At 43.5% G+C, this 14787-nt stretch overlaps 1 protein-coding gene and 1 pseudogene across 1 annotated transcript in view; both read left to right on the forward strand.

Annotated features, from left to right (window-relative positions):
- Positions 1-7156: 7156 nt before the first annotated feature.
- The window catches only part of LOC116101691 (pregnancy-specific glycoprotein 22-like), an 80589-nt gene continuing 72958 nt past the window's right edge, over positions 7157-14787 (forward strand). The window contains exon 1 of the mRNA XM_031385460.1: positions 7157-7444. Within this exon, the coding sequence (XP_031241320.1) occupies positions 7309-7444 (136 nt within the window). The 5' untranslated portion in view covers positions 7157-7308. The remainder of the gene's footprint in view (positions 7445-14787) is intronic.
- On the forward strand, positions 12247-12743 carry LOC116101710 (annotated as a pseudogene).

Below are 14787 nucleotides of genomic sequence, written 5' to 3' on the forward strand. Positions count from 1 at the left end.
GTGAATTTGCAAATTGTTCTTTCTAACTCTGTGAAGACTTGAGTTGGAATTTTGATGAGGATTGCATTGAACCTGTAGATTATTTTCGGCAAGATGGCCATTTTTACTATATTAATCCTGCCAATCCATGAGCATGGGAGATCTTTCTATTTTCTGAGACCTTCGATTTCTTTCTTCAGAGACTTGAAGTTCTTGTCATACAGACCTTTCACTTGCTTAGTTAGAGTCACACTACAGTATTTTATATTATTTGTGACTATTGTGAAGGGTGTTGTTTCCCTAATTTCTTTCTCAGCCTGTTTATTCTTTGTGTAGATGAAGCCCATTAATTTGTTTGAGTTAATTTTATATCTGGCTACTTTGCTGAAGTTGTTTATCAGGTTTAGCAGCTCTCTGCTGGAATTTTTGGGGTCATTTAAGTGTACTATCATATCATCTGCAAATAGCGATCATTTGACTTCTTCCTTTCCAATTTGTATCCCTTTGATCTTTTGTTGTCTGATTGCTCTGGCTAGGACTTCTAGTACTATATTGAATAGGTAGAGAGAAAGAGAGAGAGAGAGTGAGTGAGTGAGAGAGAGAGAGAGAGAGAGAGAGAGAGAGAGAGAGAGAGAGAGAGTGGGCAGCCTTGTCTAGTCCCTGATTTTAGTGGGATTGCTTCAAGTTTCTCTCCATTTAGTTTGATGTTGGCTACTGTTTGCTGTATATTGCTTTTACTATGTTTAGGTATGGGCCTTGAATTCCTGATCTTTCCAAGACTTTTAACATGAAGGGATGTTGGATTTTGTCAAATGCTTTCTCAGCATCTAATGAAGTGATCATGTGGCTTTTTTTCTTTGAGTTTGTTTATTATATACTGGATTACATTGATGGATTTCCATATATTGAACCATCCCTGCATCCCTGGGATGAAGTCTACTTGATCATGATGGATGATTGTTTTGATGTGTTCTTGGATTCAGTTTGTGAGAATTTTATTGAGTATTTTTGCATCTATATTCATAAGGGATTGGTTTGAAATTTTCTTTCTTTGTTGGGTCTTTGTGTGGCTTAGGTATAAGTGTAATTATGGCTTCATAGAATGAATTATGTAGTGTCCCTTCTTTTTCTATTTTGTGGAATAGTTTGAAGTGTATTGAGATTAGGTTTTCTTTGAAGGTCTGATAAAACTGCACTAAACCCATCTGGTCTTGGGCTTTTTATGGTTGGGAGACTATTAGTGACTGCTTCTATTTCTTTAGAGCTTATGGGACTGTTTATATTTTTTTATCTGATCCTGATTTAAATTTGGTACCTGGTATCTGTCTAGAAAATTGTCCATTTAATCCATATTTTCCAGTTTTTTGAGTATAGGCTTTTATAGTAGGATCTGTTTTTTGTTTTATTTCCTTGGTTTCTGTTGTTATATCTTTTCGTTTCTGATTTTGTTAACTTGGATGCTATCTCTGTGCCATCTGGTTAGTCTGGCTAAGGGTTTATCTATTTTGTTGATTTTCTCAAAGAACCAGCTCCTGGTTTGGCTGATTCTTTGTATAGTTCTTTTTGTTTCGACTTGTTTGATTTCAGTCCTCAGTTTGATTATTTCCTGCCATCTACTCCTCTTGGGTGAATTTGCTTCTTTTTGTTTTAGAGTTTTCAGATGTGCTGTCAAGCTGGTAGTGTATGCTCTCTCCAGCTTCTTTTTGGAGGCACTCAGAGTTGAGTTTTCCTCTTAGGACTGCTTTCATCATGTTCCATAAGTGTGGGCATGTTGTGGCTTCATTTTCATTAAATTCTAAAAAGCCTTTAATTTCATTCTTTATTTCTTCCTTGACCAAGTTATCATTGAATAACGTTGTTCAGCTTCCATGTGTATGTGGGCTTTCTGTTGTTTTTGTTGTTATTGAAGACCAACCTTAGTCCCTGGTGATCTGATAAGATGCATGGGATTATTTCAGTCTTCTTGTATCTGTTGAGGCCTGCTTTCTGACCAATTTTATGGTCCATTTTGGAGAAGGTAATTTTGAGGTGCTGAGAAGAAGGTACATTCTTTTGTTTTAGGATAAAATGTTCTATAGATATCTGTTAAATACATTTGTTTCATAACTTCTGTTAGTTTTACTGTGTCTCTGTTTAGTTTCTGTTTCCATGATCTGTCTGTTGATGAGAGTGGGGTGTTGAAGTCTCCCACAATTATTGTGTGAGGTGCAATGTGTGCTTTGAGCCTTAGTAAAGTTTCTTTTATGAAGTGGATGCCTTTGCATTTGGAGCATAGAGGTTCAGAACTGAGAGTTCCTCTTGGTAGATTTTTTTTTTTTTTGATGAGTATGAAGTGTCCTTCCTTATCATTTTTTACATTTTTTTTTTTTTTTTTGAGACAGGGTTTCTCTGTGTAGCCCTGGCTGTCCTGGAACTCACTCTGTAGACCAGGCTGGCCTCGAACTCAGAAATCCACCTGCCTCTGCCTCCCAAGTGCTGGGATTAAAGGCGAGCAACACCACCGCCTGGCTCTTCCTTATCGTTTTTGATAACTTTCGGTTGAAAGTCGATTTTATTTGATGGCTATTCCAGCTTGTTTCTTGGAACCATTTGCGTGGAGAATTGTTTTCTAGTCTTTTACTCTGAGGTAGTTTCTATCTTTGTCACTGAGGTAGGTTTCCTGTATGCAGCAAAATGTTGCATCCTGTTAATGTATCTAGTCTGTTAGTCTATGTCGTTTTTATTGGAGATTGAGTCCATTGACATTAAGAGATATTGAGGAAAAAGTGATTGTTGGTTCCTGTTATTTTTGTTTTTAGAGGTGGAATTATGTTTTAGAGGTGGAATTATGGCTATCTTCTTTTTGGTTTGTTAAAAAAAGATTATTTTCTTGCCTTTTCTAGGGTGTAGTTTCCCTCCTTGTGTTGGAGTTTTCCATCTATTAGCCTTTGAAGTGCTGGATTTGTGGAAAGATATTGTATAAATTTGTTTTTCTTGTGGTATATCTTGGTTTTTCTATCTATGGTAATTGAGAGTTTTGTTGGGTATAGTAGCCTGGGTTGGCATTTGTGTTCTCTTAGGGTCTATATGACATCTGCTCAGGATCTTCTGGCTTTTAGAGTCTCTGGTGAGAAGTCTGGTGTAATTCTGATAGGCCTGCCTTTATATGTTACTTGACCTTTTCCCCTTACTACTTTTAATATTCTTTCTTTGTTTAGTGCATTTGATGTTTTGATTATTATGTGATGGGAGGAATTTCTTTTCTGGTCCAATCTATTTGGGGTTTTGTAGGCTTCTTGTATGTTCACAGGCATCTCTTTCTTTAGGTTATGGAAGTTTTCTTCTATAATTTTGTTGGAGATTTTTACTGTCTTTTTAAGTTGGGAATCTTTGCTCTCTTCTATACCTATTATCCTTAGGTTTGGTCTTTACATTGTGTCCTGGATTTCCTGGATGTTTTGGGTTAGGATCATTTGCATTTTGTGTTTTCTTTGACTGTTGTGTCAATGTTTTCTATGGTATCTTCTGCACCTGAGATTCTCTCTTCTATTTCTTGTATTCTGTTGGTGATCTATGACTCCTGATCTCTTTCCTAGGTTTTCTATCTCCAGAGTTGTCTCCCTTTGTTTTTTTTTTTTTTTTTTTTTTTTTTTTTTTTTTTTTTTTTTTTTTTTAATTTTTACTTCCATTTTAGATCCTGGATGGTTTTGTTCATTTCCTTCACCTGTTTGTGTTTTCCTGTAATTCTTTAAGGGATTTTTGTGTTTCCTTTTTAAGGGCTTCTGTTTAGCTGTGCTCCTGTATTTCTTTAAGGGAGTTATTTATGTCCTTCTTAAAATCCTCTATCAGCATCGTAAGATGTGATTTTAAATCCAAATTTTGCTTTTCTGATGTGTTGGGATATCCAGGACTTGCTGTTGTGGGAGAACTGGGTTCTGGTAATGCCAAGTAACCTTGGTTTCTGTTGGTAAGGTTCTTGTACTTACCTTTCGCCATCTGGTTATCTCTAGTGTTAGTTGGCCTTGCTGTCTCTGGCTGGAGCTTGTCCCTCCTGTGAGCCTGTATCCCTGTGTCAGCACTCCTGGGAGACCAGTTCTCTCCTGGCAGACCTGTGTACAGAGGGCTGTGGAACAGTCTTAGTTATGAGTACACTGTAGTTGTCTTCAGACACACCAGAAGAGGGCATCAGATCCCATTACAGATGGTTGTAAGCCACCATGTGGTTCCTGGAAATTGAATTCAGGATCTCTGGAAGAGCAAGCAGTCGGTGGTCTTAACAGCTGAGCCATCCCTCCAGCCCCTCACCCCCAGTTTTCTTTTAAATGAGTATTTTTATTCTGCATCTATGGTGTTTGGCTTATGTCTATGGTGTATGATGTTTATGTACTATGTTCATCAGTGCCTGTTGAAGTCAGGAGAGCATGACAGATCTTCTGGAACTGGAGTTACAAAAGGCTGTGAGTGTTGGGAAGTGAACCTGGGTCTTCAGCAGCAAGAACAACCGATGCTCTTAACCTCCAGCTTTCCAGCCCCTGTGGTGTGTGTGTGTGTGTGTGTGTGTGTGTGTGTGTGTGTGTGTGTTGGGGGGGTTTAGGGAAGCACCAAGACAATGCTCAGGGAATGGGAAGACACAATCGAAGATGGGGGAAACCAAAGTTGGGGTTTCCTGAGCCCCAGGTGTCCAGTTGCCACTGGAGTGCTGCACAGAGGAATCTGAAACAAAAGGAGGTCCATGGGATGAGGCCAGGACTGTTGAGGATCCTAGAGCTGAGGACAAGGACAATCCTGGTGCCCCGGGAAATGGGGAACTCTGGCTTAGCTCATTGGGGAAGGTAGGTTGTCTGGAAGCACAAATCCTATGGGAGACTTAGGCTGTGGCGCTGTAGGTGAAGGCCTTCTCTATGTCACTAATGGCCATTTCCATGGAAGAGATAGTCCATGTTTATCCATACCATTTATTGACTGTTCATCATGGAAAATGCATGTACACCAACTTCTCAGGGTGGACCAGAAATTAAATATCTTTTGCAGGGAAGAATGTCCGGGAAGGGAAGCTTATTGTCTAAACCCTCAGGGCCTCTAGGTATGAAGAACTCTGTCCTGGGGCTACATGGCAACCATAGGTCATGTTTCCTTACGTGGGAAGTGTGGCATGTGTTCCAGGCCTGGATTCTGGCAGGGAGCAGGGAGCTGGGAGCCGGGAGCCGGGGGCCGGGGGGTCGGGGGGCCGGAGGCCGGGGACCGGGGGCCAGGAGCCGGGAACCGGGAGCCCGGAGCCGGGAGTCTCTCAGGTGTGCACCCGAGTGCTGGGGTCTCAGACCTGCTCTACTTTACGAAGTTTCCTGGCATGGTCAATTGTCCCACACTGCATCTCCTAGCCTCTCCTAGAGGCATCCATACTTCCTTATCTCCCCCCAGCTCCCTTTCCCAGAAGCTATCAGTATTCTACTAGGAGTGGGAGTTTGTTTGTGCCCTGCCCCAGGCTGCAATGATGTCTGACTCGAGGCTGTCCCGGTTTTTGTGCATGTTTTCAGTAGTCATCCGCCACCTCCAGCTCTTAGAATTCTTTTGTCCCCTTTTCCTGACAGGAGGGGGTGTGGGTGTGATATAGATGCCTCCTTTAGGGAAGAGCACTTTGTAGCCTCTTATTCTCTGCATGTAGACCAGTTGAGGGTTTCTGTTTGTTGCCATCCACTACAAGAAGAAGCTCGTAGTCTGATGGGGTGGGGTATGAGAGATGCATTGATTTACAAGTATAGTGATAAGTCATTAGGCTTGGGTGAACTGAAAAGTTCTGCTTTCTTTGGAAAGTCAGTTATGTCAAATGATGTTCTGCTTGGGCACACTGGCGAAAGAGTGTTCTGCTGAAGCAGACACAGGCGGGAGGACGTGTGGTATTTAGAAGGAATATAGATATGACAGCACAGAGGTCCACTTTGCCTCTACTCCAGTTGTAGGGGGACTGCTATGTATGGAGGCATTTCATTCTTGGCAAACAGCTTCTTATTCAACACCCTGACATCTAGAAGGGGCATAGGCTAACCTGTCATATCCTGTTATAGGATAACCCCATTTAAACAGTTTACAGATATGTATATGTGCATTTTTTGCAGCTCCTGTAATAAGTAGGTTTCCACATGGCATCTTTAAAGGACTTCAAGTCACCTTTGCTCATACTTTGTCCTCTACCCTGTCCTTCTACTCAGCCCACTTTATCCTCCTGGCTCCATTACCCTTTCTCCCCATTTCTTCTTTACATTATCCATATTCAGTCTCCGCCCCCTTGAAAGCCTGCCCATCTCTTACTATTTTCCTGACCTCTATGGGTACCCCAATTTAAACACACATATGTAAAGATTCAAAGATAGCACCCACAAATGTGAGAGAACACGTGACATTTGTCTTTCTGGGTTGGGTTACTTCACTCAGAGTCATTATTACTTCTGAGACAAGGTCTCTCTCAGGTAGCCTTGGTTGGCCTCCAACTCACTGGATAGGTGAGAATGATGCTGAATTCCTGATCCTCCAGCCTCCACCTCTCAAGTGCTGAGATTACAGACATGTACCACTATGCCCTGCAATCCATATACCACCATGCCTTGTAATTCCTCCCAGTTCCACTCTTTTATTTTTCAAAGATTCTTTTTATTTTTGTTTTATGTGTATGAGTGTTTTTCCTGCATATGTGTCCAAGAACAACATATGTGCCCTGCCCGGAAAGAGGCCAGGAGAGGACGTCGGAAGAGGGTTTGGAGTTTTGGACGGTTGTGAGCTGCTGTGGAGATGCTGGTGACTGAACCACGGTTCTCTGTAAGAGTTCTTTACTGTTGAGTCATCCTGTCAACTCCTAATTCTACTTCACATAAGTAACTACTGGAGACGTTGTTTATTATTAAAAAACGCCTCCTCACATCTCCTCCCCTTCCCATCTTGTTCTGGGTTCTGTCTGATGCACCGTTTTATAATGCTCCGGACTGTTTCTGACATTGACCGTGCTTTCCTCACAATAAAAGACACAAGGAAACTGGGCTGTTTTTAAGGAGCTCTTGTTTTATTTTATTTTATTTATTTTTTATTTTTCATTTTTTTGCCATTGTCATTCCATAGTCCCTGGCCGGCCAAGGCCCCAATCTATTTGCATTGTGTCAGCCATATCCAAGATTGTCCACTAGGTGGCGAGCTCATTCCAGCACCTGAGCTCTTTTGTGTAGTAGGTGGTGGCACTTAAACAATGAGGGCATTTTGGGGTCTTGGCACTTGCAGTATCATTATGATGGACATTATGGTGCACAGGGTGACCAATGGGAAGCCAGCCTCATCTGTGTGGTCTCCGGTCAATCTCAAGAGATCATGAAGTGTTTATTGGCTCCACCTGACTTCACTGTTTTAAACACAGAGAAACCAGGAAAAAGCAGGGCAAGAGCTTGTCGACTCCCTGGCTCGAATCATCTGATGACAGAGATACCAGCAAGTGACCAGCTGGTGGGTGTGTATACAACATGGCTACGCCGGGCAAGGGCGGCTCTGGGTGGAAGAAATATAAGCAAGAAAGCATGTGGGCTTTGCTGTAGTGGCTGTTTATTCGGCTTATCTGTAAACCACAGCCTCTCTCTCTCTCTGTCTCTCTCTCTCTCTGTCTCTGTCTCTCTGTCTGTCTGTCTCTCTCTATCTCTGTCTCTGTCTCTCTGTCTCTGTCTTTCTCTCTGTCTCTGTCTCTGTCTCTCTCTCTCTCTCTCTCTGTGTGTGTGTGTTTCAGCGTGCGGCCTCAGGCAGCTGCTACTGCTGTCTAGATAATAAAGCTCAAGTCGCTTAGCACTTTTGAATCCTGCCTGGGATATAGAAGTCTCCTCTATGGAGAATACTGTGGCCATCTGTTGCCTCGCACACTTGACTCAAGTTAGTCTGTTTTCATTCCCATCCTCTAACATTTAAAACAAAGATGACTTGCGAAGGAGATCAGCAAAGGCCACATCGATTCATACAGCTCCTCCATTTTGAGTGACGTGTGTGAATAATTCGATTTCCTCTAGAGTCTTGACTTCTCTGTCCCATCACTCTCTGTAAAGGCCTACCAGGAGAGGCGTTTATTGATCATCTAACGTACCTCAACTGACTACTCATGAGTAAGTTACCCTCAGCAACCACCAAACTGCCAGCCCAAAAGGGAAACTTTAACACTTTATTTATTTATTAATTAAAAGCATCTTATTTTTCTTTTCTTTTTTAAAAGGTTTATTTACTTATTATGTGTAGTGTTCTGCCCACATGCTAGAAGAGGGCACCAGATCTCATTATAGATGGTAATGGGCCACCATGTGGTTGCTGGGAATTTGAACTCTGGACCTCTGGAAGAGCAGTCAGTGCTCTTAACTCCTGAGCCATCTCTCCAAGTCCCTCTTTTTATTAATTCACTTTACATCCTGTTCTCAGCACCTCGTTTCTCCTCTCCTCCCAGTCCCATCCTTACAAATCCTTCCTTCTCCATTGCCCCCTCGCCTTCTCCCCAGAGAAGGAAAAGCCCCGCTTGGTGCCACCCTACCCTGGGACATCCAGCTGCTGTAGGCCTAGGTGCATCTTCTCCCACTGAGGTCCAGTTGGGTAGTAGATGTAGGGGGAGGGGACCCAATGAGAAGCTTCTTATTTTATTTTCATGTATATGGACATTTTGCTTCCATGTGTGTCTGTGCTCTGTGGAGTCCAGAGGAGAGCTTTGAATACCTGGGAAATGAGTTACAGACAGGTGTGGGCCACCACGTTGGTACTGGGATCCGATCTGGTCCTCTGTAAGAGCAAGAAGTGTTCTTCACTGCTCACCTGTCTCTCCAGCCCCCACAAATGGAAACTTCTCACCCTCCTTCCTGTGAAAACTTTAAGAAGGGGTGACTATTTTGCCACACGAGCCTGACCATCCCCTATGCTGTTATATGTCCATCTATAATATTTGTTAGTGTTATAAAATTGTCTTTTAGTAACTTTATCATCAAATAGCATTCAGCTTCACTGTCCTTCCTGAATCCCAAATCCCACAGATTTCACTCCCAGGTCAGTACCATTGTTGGCCACACAGAGTTCCCTGTGGGGTTAGGTCACCATTACCCTGGTTAACGTGGATTCCAGCTTACAGCAGATGACAGTAAGACTAATGTAGGTCAGGACTGGAACATCTCCCATGTTAAAGGTTTGATGTCGCATGTGGTATTATTGGGGCATCATAGAAGCCTCAAGAGATGGGTCTTAGACAGGCCTGGTGGTGTATGCCTTTAATCCTGGCACTCACAAGGCAGACACAGGTAGATTTCTGTGAGTTTGAGGCCAGCCTGGTTAACACAGTGAGTTCCAGGCCAGGCAGAAAACACAGTGAGACCTTGTTGCAAAAGAAAAAGAAATAACAATGTTCTCATGTGGAGAAAGTTAGTGTTTTAAATTTCTTAACCCACATCTGTGAAACACACTCAGGGGACCCCCATGCTACAGTTTCCCCAAGTTTCTATGTTCTATTTCCTTCAAGTCACATGATCTGCACTTGAAAATACTCACCTGTATTTCAAGAAAGATCTTTATGTGGTCTACACTATGGGATAAGAGGCAGGGAAAACTGAAGAAGAAAATGTTGGCTCTATTGTAAAGCCTGTGTGCACATCATACTAGATCATTCAGGTTCATATTTGCTATTTAGCAGCCCCTGGTTTGTGTCAGTCACTGACCTGAAATGTAGGAATAAGGGACCCAGATGGTGAGATGTTGAGAGGCAGGACCGAAGGATGAGAAATAAAGAAGATAAAAACAAAAGCTGGGACCAAGGGGTCTGATGGCTTATGCTAAGCAAGTTTCTTAAGAAGCACAGTGCCATATAGTCTAATTGTAGGGGAGAATGGGCCAAGGTCAGCAGAGTGCTAGTTGAGACAAAGTGGGCAAAGAGAAGACACGGTACCGATAACCACAGCCCTTCAGTAGAAAAACCCAGTGTGGTGGCCCAGGGAGTGGCACTATTAGCAGATATGGCCTTGTTGGAGTAGATGTGATTTTATTACAGTAAGTGTGTCACTGTGGTGGTGGGCTTTGAGACCTTCCTCCTAGCTGCATGGATAAACAGTCCTTTCTTGGCTGCAGTTGGATCAAGATGTAGAACTCTTAGCTCCTTCTCCAGCACCATGTCTGCCTGGATGCTGCCATGTTTCCTGGCTTGATGATAATGACTGAACTTCTGTACCTGGAAGCCAGCCCTAATTAAATATTGTCCTTTATAAGAGTTGCCTTGGTCATGGTGTCTTCACAGCAATGGAAACCCTAAGATAGCCGGGTTCCCAGGAACTGAAAACTAGGGCCAAGACCTGCAATTCCTGTTACCTTTTCATCAGAGCCTCTGAGCAGTCCTTGGGTTTGTCTGGCTTCCAACAAATCATCATCGAACACATGAGCAGAATGGTCGAGCTTGGAGACTAAGCCGAATGGTAGGCCTGCTCCTGGTCTCCTGGGTGAGATTTCTATTTAAACATCAAGTCTTGAGGACAGGTTGTGAGGCTCCTGTGGAAGTACAATGGGAAATGTCACCATGACTCATCTCTAAGACAGCCTTGAGCAGCAAAGCCTTGGAGGATACTGGCCCAGGCTGAGTTGTGGAGGTCCGTGCAGCTGGATGGACACATGACTTCATGTTGCACTGTAGGCGGTGACACTGGGACTCTAGGGACACTGGGTTCTAGGTCTGTACCATCAAACTCTGCAACTTAGCTTACCTGTGACAAAGACCTTGTTTTCCTCACGGCACAGGCCCCTGCCTTCTCTGAACACTCAGCTCCCCCTGCATCTGCCTGTGATTGCTCCTGCCTGATTGGGGGAGGAGTTAGAGGGGCCAACAGTGGTTGAAAGAGGCTTTTGCAAGGATCAGAGGCCCCATGAGGGCCATTTTGTCTCTGTTGTGTGCACAGCACTGCCACCCAAGCCCAAATCACAAGCCGGCTTCATCCACGGAGGGGGAGGACCTGGTAACCGTAAAGTAACATGTGGACTGAGGCTCAGAATACAGCCTGCCTGTGGAAGACACACAGTCAGAACCTCTCGTAGTCGTACCCGTCTGAGGGCAGCAGTGTAGGATGAACTGCTAGAATAAACATTGGAGAAACATGAACTGTCGATCATGTGGACCCATTTTCTTCAAAGGCAGGGAGTGTATATCCCCGGGGCCCCTGGAAGGGCGGAGTGAAAGGGGTGAAACAAACAACCTGGTCGACCCGAATCCCTCCAAAGTCCTGAGAATTATTTAGGTTCAATCATCCTCCACCAATAGAATCTATTCTTATGCTTATTACAACTGACCCCCCCTTCGCCTAGGCCCTAGCCCTGTTTATCAGCCAATAGGACTCACCGTTATTGCAAAGGTCACAGGCGCTGAAAGCTGTGTTGTGATAATTGCCACATGGAAACCTCTTCTCCAAAGATGCTGGCTTTTCTTTAATTATTATGTATACAGCGTTCTGGTTGCATGTATACCTGCATGCCAGAAGAGGGCACCAGATCTCATTATAGTTGGCTGTGAGCCACCATGTGGTTGCTGGGGATTGGACTCAGGACCTCTGGAAGAGAAATCAGTGCTCTAAACTGCTAAGCCATCTCCTGGGCTCTGACGTTGGAAGTTTTTGACCCAGTGCCTGCAAACATGGTGCTGAACCGAGTTCATTCTTTACTTCATGTGGATAGTCTTCCTGCTAGCCTTGAGGCTTACAGTGTCCCCGACACAACAGGACTCTTACTTTATTCATGTCACAACTGACACAGAACCCCATGAATGTGCAACCTGCAACACAGTGAGTGCCATCTAACACGACCCGTTCAACTTGGACATTACCTGTGAGTAATTTCTGTTTTATCCTTGCTACAACTGTCTACTTACAGAGGGCTAGAGCCAGGACACTTGGTGCATCTTGAGAGTGGTGACACGAACCCATGACACAAGTACTTAGCCTGCCCGGGGTAGCCTGGTCTAGTCCAAGCACGTGCAACCAGGCCCAGCACTGAGCTAGAATGGGTTGGAGGGGACTTCTCCCACCTAGAGAGGCTCATGGTGATGGAGACACAGGGAACATCTCAGACTCAGGCTCAGTGAACACACAAGTGTCCAGTGTGTGTGTGTTGGTGATGGATCAGGGCTCATGCATGCTACATGAATGTTCTACTAACCTGCACCCCAGCTCTGGCCGGGACCTGCTTAACTGAGGTTATTACACAGCTACTGTAGCCTTCTATAGTGCAGGATTTCCCCTTCCCTCTGCTGACATCACACATGGCTTTATGCCTCCAACTGGACCACCCCAGGACCTCCAGGACCCTTTCCTCCTTCTGGACCATTATACCCCCACCTGATGTTCCTTTTTCAGCCCCTGCTGTGCCAGTCCCTGGCCTCACAGAGCCATATGCTACACCAAAATATATGCCCATTCCAGAGCTACCTAGGCCATGTGGTGCACCCAAAGATCCAGCTGAAGCTGGTTCTTTAGGTCCACAGGGATCCATCTCTTCTGAACATTGGGCACCAGGAATTGTGGAGCAGCATCCTAATATGCCATATCAGTCTCCAGGGCCATATCCCACTGTTCTTCCTCCAACATCAGGAGCACTGCCTGTTCCGTGTGCCACTGGGAACCTGGGGACTACCAGAATCATATCCTGGCCCTTCAGGATCATACCCCACCCCATGACCCTATCCTACTCTGAATAATCCTTACTATGTGCCTTCAGGACCTGCTGGTGCTCCACCAATGCCTGGCGGCCCCCACTCTTACCATTAAGTTGACAGTGGATGAAGAGATGGAGCATTGCTTTTTGAAGTACATGTATATGCATGTAAAAGCATATATAATGGCTGGCTTCACTGTTGGTTGAGGGCATTAGTGAAAGAACTTTTGCACCTCAGTTCCTGCTTCATGTGTTTGTATATGTAGAACATCACATTGGTACAATCAAATAAAATGAAGAAGCAAATCATTCAAGTGTGGTTAATGTGATTATTTGTATTGAATAACATTTGATAATTTTTGTTTAAAGCATAGCTATGCCCTCAAATCTAAAATAATATGGATTATTGTTATAATCTACAACTTAATTGACAAAGTCAAGTACTTTTTATAATAACCCCATCACCACCATACCCCGTATAACTACGAATAAACACTTAATTGAAACATATAACTCCTCAACATTTTGAGTTCCTTCTACCTACACAAACCTGGCCCTCTTACTGTATTCATCTACATAACTGTATGTGTGTGTGTGTTTGTGTGTTTGCTAAGTTTAACTTAACCATTATATCCAGTTCTCCCCAGATAGCATAAAGTTCCTATCAAAATTGCACCTTGATCTAAGGACAGATTATGCTCTGACAGAGCTCTAGAAGAATGTTGGCACCAAATGCACATAAGAGTTTTAAGGCTTACTGTGGTAGTCAGACTGCCCATGCCAAGTCCAGCCTCAGGAAGAAATAAGGAAAATGGGCAAGATGCGTAAGGCAGCCGTTGCTGAACTGTCACTGCCTCGGTTCCTCCACCCAGCCAGCCATCTGAGTAGCAGGGCCAACACGATGCCTTCTTAACAATCTAATTTGGAATTCACAAATCATTGTTTCCTTAAGAAAACAATTACAGGGGCTGGAGAGATGGCTCAGCGGTTAAGAGCACTGACTGCTCTTCCGAAGGTCCTGAGTTCAAATCCCAGCAACCACATGGTGGCTCACAACCATCCGTAATGAGATCTGACACCCTCTTCTGCTGTGTCTGAAGTGTACTTACATATAATAATAAATAAATCTTTTTTAAAAAAGAAAACAATTACAAAAGGTGGTTCATTTCTATCATTGCATTATTTTTTTGTAAGTTAAACAAGTTACTGGGTGGGTTAAATAAAGCAAACATCATTAAAAAAACACAGTTAGCATATAAAAATATGCTTGAGCTGATTGTAGTGGTACACGACAGTAGGATTTGCTAAAGGAAACCAAAACAGAGAGTTTTTTTTTTTTTTGAGACAGGGTTTCTCTGTGTAGCCCTGGCTGACCTGGAACTCACTCTGTAGATCAGGCTGGCCTTGAACTCAGAAATCCACCAGCCTCTGCCTCCCAAGTGCTGGGATTAAAGGGGTGCGCCACCACTGCCTGGCGACAGCTAGATTTCTTATAAGTTAGAGGCTAGCCTAATCTATGGAACAAATCCAAGACAGCCTGGGCTACATAGAGCAACCCTGCTCAATAAATAGTAATAAATATATATCACTGTAGAAGAAGAGATTTGCACTCGCAGTCTTGTTTTGATTTATCAATTTGAAAATGAACATATGTCCAATGGTAATGGTGATATTGTACATCCTCTTTGAGAGAGGTCAAAATGGAGCAGACTTGGATAAAGAATGTGCTGCTAAGTTGGAACAGACTATTCTTCCAATGACTTCAGTCTTCAGGAGAACGGTGTGTTACGTTGGGAGAGAGGCTTTGTGTTTGCATCAATGGAAAAGGAGAAGAGGCTTTGGATTCCATCCAAAATAATAAGAGTTAGATTTGGTGGAGGGGACCTCCTGAAGATCTTGGCTGTGGACAGGAGGAAAAGAAAAACCAAAAGGATCGAGTGGGTAATGTATGATACTGCCTCTCCACTGAAACAACTCTGAAACTGACTGGGAACTGACCGGGAAATGATAATGACTCCAGCCAGGACTTCGGCTATACATAGTCAGTGGGTCTTACTGACTACAGAGTCCTCAAGACTCCTCTTCCCACCCTTTCATATGGCATAGATAAACAAATATATATATGTATGTATATATATATATGTATATATATATATA

Source organism: Mastomys coucha, unplaced genomic scaffold (genome assembly GCF_008632895.1).
Source record: "Mastomys coucha isolate ucsf_1 unplaced genomic scaffold, UCSF_Mcou_1 pScaffold21, whole genome shotgun sequence".
Taxonomy (NCBI): domain Eukaryota; kingdom Metazoa; phylum Chordata; class Mammalia; order Rodentia; family Muridae; genus Mastomys; species Mastomys coucha.